At 29.7% G+C, this 12656-nt stretch overlaps 1 protein-coding gene across 1 annotated transcript; it reads left to right on the top strand.

The window, feature by feature from the left end:
• Positions 1-220: 220 nt before the first annotated feature.
• On the top strand, positions 221-2757 carry LOC111688004 (nuclear envelope integral membrane protein 1-like). Its single transcript, XM_023450495.2, has 4 exons — positions 221-465; positions 528-1038; positions 1120-1594; positions 2010-2757. Exons 1-4 carry the CDS (start codon positions 360-362, stop codon positions 2469-2471), a joined length of 1554 nt encoding a protein of 517 aa, XP_023306263.2. The 5' UTR covers positions 221-359; the 3' UTR covers positions 2472-2757.
• The last annotated feature ends 9899 nt before the right edge of the window (positions 2758-12656 follow it).

Genomic DNA, 12656 nt, shown 5'->3' with positions numbered 1-12656 from the left:
AACAATATGTATCTTAATATCAAATTACTTAATTGCGCTAGGCCTGAATGGGCTATTATACATATTTTATCGAGGGACACGATAATTTGTAAATATTTTTAAATCTCACCGCTTCATGTATAGGGGTTACTTGATGGGCACCACTTTTCTTATTCTTTTCAAGCTGGCAATGCTGTTGACAAAAATAAAGCGTGGCATCACATTTTCTTGCTTAAAAACAAACAACTTTGACAGACGTAAACGAAGCCGGTAATAATTCTTTTATTATTTTTTAATCTTTAGTTTGTTTTTAAACAATTTTGTAAAATTTAAAACTGCTGATAATGTCTCAATAATAAAAAAGTTTATAAAAGTACAAAATGTCGATAAATAATTATGTGATATTATGCTGTTTGGTGGCGGTTGTTAGCGCAGCTGAATTGGTTGATAAGAACAAAAATGATCAGGCAAATTTACGAGGAAGGGGTAAGCAAGAAACTAGATTTTTTTTAGAAAAAAAAACTTAATTTCCTAATATTTTTTAATAGTTACTTATTTGGAAGCTGGTGAAATACATATTTATGAACCTTTGCGTAGACATCGTGGTTTCTTTGAGAAAGATTTGCGTACCTATTGCTATAGGGGAGAACATAAGACTTTGGGACGTTTATTCGAAACGGTGGAATTGATTCTAGAGATTGAAAGTGATGATTACACTCAATATGATGGTGCTACACCAGCAGAAGTGCAAGTACACTATGATGAACATCGTTCCTTATTTAGTTTTAATCTATTTAGCCAAAAACGTACCCGCCTGCAGTTATCGCCCTTTGCTTCCAGTTGTATGGGCATAGAAACAATAGAACCTTATCGTATACGTTTACAAAAAGTAAGAGTAGATTTTTGGCGTGTCATTCAACTAGTAGTAGGTTGTTTGGTCTTTCATTATGCCGGCAAGTTATCACAAAATGCTATATTCTATTATATAACAGGAGTGACATTGGGTATCTGTTCCTCCTTTATGTTGCTTATATGGTTGTCAAGTAAACTAGTGCCTAGGTAAGTAAATATATTTTTGTTGAATGTTTAAACTCTTAAGGAAACTATGTACATATGTACTTTTGTGTAATTTTATTACAGACGCACCATGATGTATGGCGTTTTAATTGGTGGCTGGACCATTGGTTTATATGTTATACAAATGCTGTGGGAAAATCTTCAAGTTATTATTTTAACCTATCGTACATATGTTTTTTGGTATATTTTCGTTACCGGTGTTGTCTCGTTCTTTTTCTGTTACCGCTGGGGTCCTCCTACTAATCAACGCTCCAAAAATATTATTAAATGGTTGCTGCAGCTAATGTCTTTAATTATGATTTATTTTTCGAGTCGTTACGAGGAAGCTACTGCTGCTATAATTATTTTAACCATTATTTTACATTATTTCCCACGTTCTTTGTGGTATAGGGGACGTGCTTTTTGGTTGCGTAAATTTCCGCCTAAACGTCGTTTTCTTACTAATGAGGAGTATTATGAACAGGGTGTTAGAGAGACTACGAAGGCTTTAGATGAATTGCGTTCGTTTGCCAGTAGTCCGGACTGTAATCAATGGAGGGTGAGTTAAAAATATATTTTATAGAAAAACTTTTTCTTTTTCCAGAAACTTATTGCCAGAAAGCTTTTCTATAGAAATATGTTTGTAAGAAAGTTTTTCTTTAGAAAAACTTTAGTAAGAGTTTTTTTATAAAAAACTTTTGTAAGAAAGTTTTAATATAAAAAACGTTTGTAAAAAAAGCTTTTCTTTAGAAAAGAATGAATTTCTTTAGAAAATAATGTATTTCTTTAGAAAATAAAGCATTTATTTAGAAAAGAAAGTATTTCTTTAGAAAATAATGTATTTGTTTAGAATTTTCTGTAAGAAAGCTTCTCTTTAGAAAAATATTTGTAAGAAAGCTTTTGTATACAAAAATATTTGTAAGAAAGTTTTTCACTTCATCTCGAATAACATTTGCCAAAATATCTATTTTCAGGTCATGAGTAAATTACGCGATCCCATGCGTTTTGCAGCATTTGTCGAGGGTGCCTCACACTTACGCGATGAAGAAATTTTACATTTTGAATCTTCAAAATACTCCGACGACTTGGACGATTCTGACATAAGCCTAAACGACAGTGATGAAGATGTATCAAGCCAACAACATCATGTCAAAACCTATTATAATGGACAACAACAATTAAATACAGTTGGCGATATAAGTGAAGATGAAGAAGATGTAATATCTGAAGAAGAAGAAGAAAATATGGCTAGAGGTAGAGCTACACCATTACAACGTTATCATATTACACATGCTTCAAATTCAGCAACAATTAGTTCAGCTAAACAAAGATTACGCCATATAACTCCAACAACTAGGGCACGTCATTCGAGTGCTCCTAGATCGGTGACACGATCTTCTAGACTTTATGAACAAGAATTCAGTGATGAGGGTTAAATGTGTTAATAAAACTCTCAAGGAAATCGTTTGATTAATTGCTTAATACATAAACATACATTATTTATATTTTTGTACTCATTTGGACAATTTTTCATAATAATTTTTTGTCTCCTTTTCTTGTGTTTTTTTCTATGTATATCATCGTCTCATCATTTGTACGTTAACTTTAAATGAATTAATTTACTATAAGTTTTTTTTTCATTATAACTTTTTTCTTTAGTTTAGCATTAAAATATTTAATAAAAAAATGATTGTTTTCTTTTTGTAAATTAAAAACCATGATTTTAATTTAATAAATTTTAAGTTTTTCTTAAAAAATGCTCAATCTCAAATTTTAAGTTTAAGATTTTTCTTTATACATTTATTTTTATTTTAATAATTTTATGAATAAAGTTTAATTTAAAAGAGACATAATGTTTCACATAAATATAAGCATTTTTTTGTTTGTGTCAACTACATTCTTTTGTAAATATATACACATTTGAAGCGGTAATGGAAAGACGGAAAAATATAAACCAGTATTTTGACTTGTCATCTTATAATTTAAATTTTTATTTTTGCGTTTATTTGCCTCTTGTTGCAAGTGAAAAAATTTTCAAAAAAAAGCAACATCTGCAACATGTTACCAACAATTTTTGCATGAAAAATTATGAAATTAATTTAACAAAATTGATGACATTAAAGTACATCAACTGTAGATTTATGATAAGATTTAGTGTTTTGAAATCTATTATAAATAGTTTTTATTTGAATAAATTTTGTTTCTTATTTCATTTTCCTTTTAAAGCTTAATTTCTAAGTCGACTTAAATCTTAGGATTTTACATTTCCCACCTGTTGTTTTTTCTTTTCTCATTTAATTTAATGTAATTATTTGTTTTCATTTTAAACACTTTTAATTTTCTCAAATTATCTACATCATTAATGATGGTTGTTTGCGCACTTCAACAACTCAATTGCTCACACATGTTCGTCATTATTTCCTACATCAGTTTGTAATTTTTTTTTTGCTTTTTAACTGCAAAAATGACATCTACACAAAAAAAAATTTTACAATTACATATTGTCTGCCATTTGTTGAGTTACATCTTCTATTTAAATTTATTAAACAAAAAATAGTTGTAATATTTTGAATCATTTGTTTAATAGCAATCGCAATGGCACACAACAAGTTTATGAAAAGTTATTGTGCTCACTCACCTGACAGTTATTTTCATAGAGAGGAGATTTTTGTATTTGCCGGATTATTGAGTTTAATTGTTTGATCTGTACATTTGTCTTTTGTTAGATATTGTTAAAAAAATTATAGCGATCACTGATCACAAGGTCTTTTTCTTTTGTGTCTTTTAAGATTTGTTAAGATTTATTTATCAAGATAGACGCCAATAATATCTGTAGTGGATGATATGTCTATTGAATTGATTAAAATGTCATTTGTTATGAGAAAGTTGCCTTCAAATGAACATAAAAAATTATTTTTATAAACTCCCATGATTTAGAGATTGTTTTGATACCCAGGAAAAGTTGAAAAGTAATGTGTAATAAAACATCTCTTCACTACTTCTTTATTAGCATTTTAACTCATTATTTTATCACGGTGATGTCATTGGAGGCAAGTACTTTTACACTCGCTTACAAATAGCGAGTTAAAGAAATATATTTTGCTTACAAAGAAGTTGTTGAGTAAGTTGTTTTGTTTTAAATAATAAAAAGGAGCCAGTGATAACACGAACCAGGGACTTCGGTTTGTTAGTTAAATGTTCTACTCACTGCACCACTGCTTAGCTATATTATTGCGCGTCAAATAATGGTTTTCAGATACAAAGTTGAAATTGTTTTCTTTTTTATAAAACATCATTTTCAACACGCAATTAAATAAAATGTGTAAACAAAATGACAAAGCCGATAATAAAGTACATACTTTTATATCAGATTAAAAGAAAGTCATGATACGAGTACTTCAAAGTAATTCAGACGACAAGTAAATAGTCATTGAAAAGTTAGAGGTATATTCTATAGTCTAGTCTATAGTCTAGCCTATACTATAGTTTTTAGTCTAGCCTATATTCTAGTCTATAGTCTAGTCTACAGTCTAGTCTAGAGTCTAGTCTATAGTATGGATATAGTCTAGTTTATAGTCAAGTCTATAGTCTAGTTTATAGTCAAGTCTATAGTCTACTTTATAGTCAAGTCTATAGTCTAGCTTATAGTCTAGTCTATAGTCTAGTCTATAGTCTAGTCTATAGTCTAGTCTATAGTCTAGTCTATAGTCTAGTCTAGTCTATAGTCTAGTCTAGTCTATAGTCTAGTCTAGTCTATAGTCTAGTCTATAGTCTAGTCTATAGTCTAGTCTATAGTCTAGTCTATAGTCTAGTCTATAGTCTAGTCTATAATCTAGTCTATAGTCTAGTCTATAGTCTAGTCTATAGTCTAGTCTATAGTCTAGTCTATAGTCTAGTCTATAGTCTAGTCTATAGTCTTAGTATAGTCTAGTCTATAGTCTAGTCTATAGTCTAGTCTATAGTCTAGTCTATAGTCTAGTCTATAGTCTAGTCTATAGTCTAGTCTATAGTCTAGTCTATAGTCTAGTCTATAGTCTAGTCTATAGTCTAGTCTATAGTCTAGTCTATAGTCTAGTCTATAGTCTAGTCTATAGTCTAGTCTATAGTCTAGTCTATAGTCTAGTCTATAGTCCAGTCTATAGTCTAGTCTATAGTCTAGTCTATAGTCTAGTCTATAGTCTAGTCTATAGTCTAGTCTATAGTCTATAGTCTAGTCTATAGTCTGTAGTCTAGTCTATAGTCTAGTCTAGTCTATAGTCTAGTCTATAGTATAGTCTAGTCTATAATATAGTCTAGTCTATAGTCTAGTCTAGTCTAGTCTATAGTCTATAGTCTATAGTCTATAGTCTATAGTCTATAGTCTATAGTCTATAGTCTATAGTCTAAGTATCTTAGTCTATAGTCTATAGTCTATAGTCTATAGTCTATAGTCTATAGTCTATAGTCTATAGTCTATAGTCTATAGTCTATAGTCTATAGTCTATAGTCTATAGTCTATAGTCTAGTCTAGTCTAGTCTATAGTCTTTAGTCTATAGTCTATAGTCTATAGTCTATAGTCTATAGTCTATAGTCTATAGTCTATAGTCTATAGTCTATAGTCTATAGTCTATAGTCTATAGTCTATAGTCTATAGTCTATAGTCTATAGTCTATAGTCTAGTCTAGTCTAGTCTAGTCTAGTCTATAGTCTATAGTCTATAGTCTAATCTAGTCTATAGTCTAGTCTTGTCTATAGTCTAGTCTAGTCTATAGGCTAGTCTAGTCTATAGTCTAGTCTATAGTCTAGTCTATAGTCTAGTCTATAGTCTAGTCTATAGTCTAGTCTATAGTCTAGTCTATAGTCTAGTCTATAGTCTAGTCTATAGTCTAGTCTATAGTCTAGTCTATAGTTTCGTTTATAATCTAGTCTATAGTCTAGTCTTTAATACACTCTATGATAAGTTCCTACCTACTAGCACACTATTCCCAATTTAATATCCAATATGTTAATTAAGTGTATCTTCAACAAATTAGTTACACTTGTTAATGGCCAAAAGCATTAAATCAAATAACATCTTATTAATATTTTAAAATCCATGAACATTAAATGATATAAGTACCAAAATAATAATTTGTAATAAAAAAACTTAAAAAAAACATAAATAGTTCCCAGACCTTCAGGCAATAGTAATATTTCAATTTGTGTATAAGATAAAATTATAAGTTATATTTATTTTTAAATCAAACTATATATTTAATACATAGATAATTTTGTAATTATTATTTACAAGCAATTTGCATTTATTTATCGTTGAAAGAAATTCTGCATCTTTTGATCCCACATTAAAAACATTATTTTGTTAGCAATTTTACAATTCATGTCTGGACCTAACAATTTTACAGATTGTAAATATTTTTTAGTGTCTTTTTGTCATTAAGGAAGTTGTCCAAAAAATGATTTAACCCAAAAATACACACAGATCAACCGCACTTTAGTTCAGTTTCATTGTCTACATACTAATTTAAGAAACATATATTTTTGGACTTTATAACAACAAAACAAACTAATGTTTAAAAAAACACCATATATAATTGTTGAGCAGATCTGGCAGAATGTTCCAAAAATGAAGGTAGAATACATTTTCAACTGATTACAATATAAACTACTTTGGTAAACTAAAGTTACTAGTGGTATGTTAATGACATCAACATGTTTAAACTTATGTGGTCATATCAAAGATACATTGGCCACTTTTAAAACTTCTCGGTAGCTACTTTTGGCCAATATTGAGGATTGTTGGGTTACTGACTATATAACCTAAAGAGGATTCCCTAAGCTGTGGTTACTTATGGCAAAAACTGAAGTACATCTGTGTGTTAACGATGTTTTAGAGACAAAGTAAATAAAACTTGAAAGAAAAATTTACAATCGACTATTTTCTTTGTTTCATGTTTTTTTCATTGGAAAAATCGCATCTTCACCAGTTTTATAAAAATTATATAATCTCACTGCATAATATTGTTTGAAGATGATGTATTCATTAATGACCAGTAGGGAAAATGCAATGTAAGTGAAACTTCATAGACAAGACTTTATACTTGCCGATAGTGTTTTTTATAGTCTATAGACCACTTTATAGAGTAGTCTATAGTCCAATATATAGTCTAGTCTATAGTCTAGTCTATAGTCTAGTCTATAGTCTAGTCTATAGTCTAGTCTTTAGTCTAGTCTTTAGTCTAGTCTTTAGTCTAGTCTATACTCTAGTCTATAGTCTAGTCTTTAGTCTAGTCTATAGTCTAGTCTATAGTCCAGTCTTTAGTCTAGCCTATACTCTAGTCTATAGTCTAGTCTATAGTCTAGTCTATAGTCTAGTCTATAGTTTAGTCTATAGTCTAGTCTTTAGTCTAGTCTATAGTCTAGTCTTTAGTCTAGTCTATAGTCTAGTCTATAGTCTAGTCTATAGTCTAGTCTATAGTCTAGTCTATTGTCTAGTCTATAGTCTAGTCTATAGTCTAGTCTATAGTCTAGTCTATAGTCTAGTCTATAGTCTAGTCTATAGTCTAGTCTATAGTCTAGTCTATAGTCTAGTCTATAGTCTAGTCTATAGTCTAGTCTATAGTCTAGTCTATAGTCTAGTCTATATTCTAGTCTATAGTCTAGTCTATAGTCTAGTCTATAGTCTAGTCTATAGTCTAGTCTATAGTCTAGTCTATAGTCTAGTCTATAGTCTAGTCTATAGTCTAGTCTATAGTCTAGTCTATAGTCTAGTCTATAGTCTAGTCTATAGTCTAGTCTATAGTCTAGTCTATAGTCTAGTCTATAGTCTAGTCTATAGTCTAGTCTATAGTCTAGTCTATAGTCTAGTCTATAGTCTAGTCTATAGTCTAGTCTATAGTCTAGTCTATAGTCTAGTCTATAGTCTAGTCTATAGTCTAGTCTATAGTCTAGTCTATAGTCTAGTCTATAGTCTAGTCTATAGTCTAGTCTATAGTCTAGTCTATAGTCTAGTCTATAGTCTAGTCTATAGTCTAGTCTATAGTCTAGTCTATAGTCTAGTCTATAGTCTAGTCTATAGTCTAGTCTATAGTCTAGTCTATAGTCTAGTCTATAGTCTAGTCTATAGTCTAGTCTATAGTCTAGTCTAGTTAGTAGTCTAGTCCAGTCTGTAGTCTAGTCTAGTCTGTAGTCTAGTCTAGTCTGTATTCTAGTCTATAGTCTAGTCTATAGTCTAGTCTATAGTCTAGTCTATAGTCTAGTATATAGTCTAGTCTATAGTCTAGTCTAGTCTATAGTCTAGTCTATAGTCTAGTCTATTGTCTAGTCTATAGTCTAGTCTATAGTCTAGTCTATAGTCTAGTCTATAGTCTAGTCTATAGTCTAGTCTATAGTCTAGTCTATAGTCTAGTCTATAGTCTAGTCTATAGTCTAGTACATAGTCTAGTCTACAGTCTAGTCCCCTATATATTTGGTTTGTAATCTGGCCTATAGTGGATAGTGCAGTCTATAGTCTGGTCTTTAGTTTAATGTACATATAGTCTAATCTGTAGCTAATTGCATAGCTAAATTTTTATATGATTTCTATATTCTAGTATGTACTATAGTCAAGACTACTAAAGATTTCCTATCGGGTTTTCTTTTAATATGAACAAACATTTTCTTTATATTACTTTTTCGTCTGCATATTAATATATATTTTTTGTGTCTTTGGTGCAAACTTTCCATTAACATTAAAAAGTGCAAATGTAAAGCTTATATGGAAAAAACATTTTATGACTACCTTACACTATTGTTTTTTTTTTCATGAAGATGTACTGGTAGTAGGAAACGTATTCATATGTACAGACCATTAGTTGGCCCAATTGTGGGGGCATGTTTGCTTAAACTTGTTCAACATCAATTCTTACATCATTTACCACTTTCGCCGTTCATAACAATCGACAATTATTAAAAGGTGAGGATACATTTATATTTATCTTTAAAGAAGCAAGCTTACGAATATATATTTGCAACATCATGATGCTTGTATGCTTTCAAGATGTTAAATACAAACTAAAATTAAAGTATTTGACTTTTATGGGTTTTATATGCTGCTGATCTTTGGGAAATTATATTTTTGTTTAGGGAAATAATTTTTAGCTAAATTTTTATATATTTCTCTAATTAAAGGCAGGGTTTGTAACAAAACAAATTATATATTAAATGAAAATGAATTAAATAAAGTAAGAGGTTGAAAGACTATATTTTAAACTACAGACTATACTATAGACCATAATATAGACTAGACTATAGACTAGACTATAGACTAGACTATAGACTAGACTATAGACTAGACTATAGACTAGACTATAGATTAGACTATAGGTTAGACTATAAATTAGACTTTAGACTAGACTATATACTAGACTATAGACTAGACTATAAACTAGATTATAGACTAGACTATAGACTAGACTAAAGACTAGACTATAGACTAGACTATAGACTAGACTATAGACTAGACTATAGACTAGTCTATAGACTAGACTATTTACTATACTATAGACTAGATTATAGACTAGACTATAGACTTGACTATATAGACTTAGACTAGACTATAGACTAGACTATACTAGACTATAAAGATTATAGGCTATATAGATATATATTATAGACTTGACTATAGACTAGACTATAGACTAGACTATAGGCTAAACTATAGACTAGACTACAGACTAGACTATAGACTAGACTAGACTATAGGCTAAACTATAGACTAGACTATAGACTAGACTATAAACTAGACTATAGACTAGACTATAGACTAGACTATAGACTAGACTATAGACTAGACTATAGACTAGACTATAGACTAGACTATAGACTAGACTATAGACTAGACTATAGACTAGTCTATAGACTATAGACTAGACTATAGACTAGACTATAGACTAGACTATAGACTAGACTATAGACTAGACTATAGACTAGACTATAGACTAGACTATAGACTAGTCTATAGACTATAGACTAGACTATAGACTAGACTATAGACTAGACTATAGACTAGACTATAGACTAGACTATAGACTAGACTATAGACTAGACTATAGACTAGACTATAGACTAGACTATAGACTAGGCTATAGACTAGACTATAGACTAGACTATAGACTAGACTATAGACTAGACTATAGACTAGACTATAGACTAGACTATAGACTAGACTATAGACTAGACTATAGACTAGACTATAGACTAGACTATAGACTAGACTATAGACTAGACTATAGACTAGGCTATAGACTAGACTATAGACTAGACTATAGACTAGACTATAGACTAGACTATAGACTAGACTATAGACTAGACTATAGACTAGTCTATAGACTAGACTATTTACTATACTATAGACTAGACTATAGACTAGTCTATAGACTAGACTATTTACTATACTATAGACTAGACTAATTTTATATTTCCATAAAAAATTAATTTTTCATATGAGATATTAACAACAGCAAACTAAAGCAACATAAATTTAATAATCCATATGCATATTCATATGACCCTCAGTCAAAAAAATATGATCATTAAAATGTTGCCTCTAAAACTTCACCACAATAAAATTTTAAGTTCATTAAGCAATTTTTTACACCTCATACACAAAAATATGGAAGATAATCAATCACTTGCATAATTTTTCTTTAAGGAAATTTTCTATTTTCCATTTGTTTCTTTGTGGTTTTTATTAATTTGATTAAATTTATTTGATAATAAAATATTATGAAGTTTGCAACCGCAACAAATTATTTTTTATGCAAAATTTCAAAATTTTCTCAAAAAAAAGTAAAATTTTCCGGTGTTAATAACAACAGAATATTTAATGATCTTTGGAAAATGATTTTGATGTTATAATTTTTGAATTTATTAAAAAAAAAACAAGTTTGGGGTCTTCTAAAGAGTATATTACACAATGCACTTTTTTGCTGATTCGAATAGGAAAGGACTATCAATCGCTGGAGGAGTAGTTGTTTGTAATAAAAATAACAAAACAATAATAAACATTTAAATCGAGACGATACCAAATAAGTCAAATACATAATACTGGCAAACTGCCAAACTGACTTGCTCCTACAACACGATTTGATGCAACACTTATTAAACAATAGATTGTTTACCAAAATAAAAACAAAAACCAGCAAAACCATCAACAATTGCAGCTGCAGCAGAAGTCAAGTGGACATTTCTACTTAATGTTGTTAATAAACAGGCACCTTTGGATTTTAACTCTATGGCCCGATGTCTGCTGCATCACAACTCATGTGACTGCAGAAAAAAATTGTTACAAAGAAATATCTTCGTTTTCATTTTCATTTGTGAAAGAAGAGGGCAGACAGAGACTAAGCAAACCAGTCGTCATTCCAAAAGATGCAACATCGATTTTACCTACATACATCTCTTACTGAAGATGCCGTTCATTGCAATTGTTGCATTGGCATCTGTTTTTGTTGCAGTTTTGTTTTCCCCCTCCAAAAAAAATGTAATTATTAAAGTTTTTTCCGGTTGTAATAATATGATTTTTCATTTGATATTATCTACCCATATACGAGGAGTTTGTTGGTTGGCTCTACTGACACAATTGTGGTATAAAAGTATTGTACATCTGCCACATGTTGTCAGTAAACCAATAGTCTTTGCACAGTTTGCATAAACAACTACAAAAAATTCAAATTATTTGTACACCAAAAGGATTATAAACAGTAAAAGCATCATTATGAAAGTACGTTAAAAGTTAAATAAAATAAAGAAAAAAGTAAAAAGTTATGAGTAAAAATTATTATTAAAAAATAAATTGAAATAAGTAAAATATAGAACAGAAGGATTCGAAAGTGAAATGTTAATAACAATAATAAAAATAATGATACTAAGTAAAGAAAATTCTGAATAAAAACTGTTACTTTTCAATAAAAATTTAATTTTCAATCAAAATTAAATTGTATTTAGTGAAAAAAGAAATAATTATGTTAATTGTAACATGAATTTACTGAAATTAAACAAATCGACTAATTCACAAAAAACACGATGTTTGTAACGTTTCAAAAATTTAATTTTATAACAATTTTTTAATTTATTATATCTTACAAGGACTTCTTCGAAATTATACATAGTTATTAAAAGCTAACATCATAATTCAGTTCCACTTTTTAAAAACTCGAACGTGAACCTCGTAATAATATAGGACACATCTCTTTAGATACTATATACACTTAGGCACCTGATTATTAATTTAGTCTAGTCTAGACTGTAGACCAGACTATATACTAGACTATACTAGACTATAGACTAGACTAGACTAGACTAGACTAGACTAGACTAGACTAGACTAGACTAGACTAGACTACACTAGACTAGACTATAGACTAGACTAGACTATAGACTAGACTAGACTATAGACTAGACTAGACTAGACTACACTAGACTACACTATACTAGACTATAGACTAGACTAGACTATAGACTAGACTAGACTAAAGACTAGACTAGACTATAGACTAGACTAGACTATAGACTATAGACTATAGACTATAGACTATAGACTATAGACTATAGACTATAGACTAGACTAGACTATAGACTAGACTACAGACTATACTGTAGTCTA

This window comes from Lucilia cuprina, chromosome 3 (assembly GCF_022045245.1).
Source record: "Lucilia cuprina isolate Lc7/37 chromosome 3, ASM2204524v1, whole genome shotgun sequence".
NCBI classification, from domain to species: Eukaryota; Metazoa; Arthropoda; class Insecta; order Diptera; family Calliphoridae; genus Lucilia; species Lucilia cuprina.
This window is presented reverse-complemented; position numbering and strand designations above follow the sequence as displayed.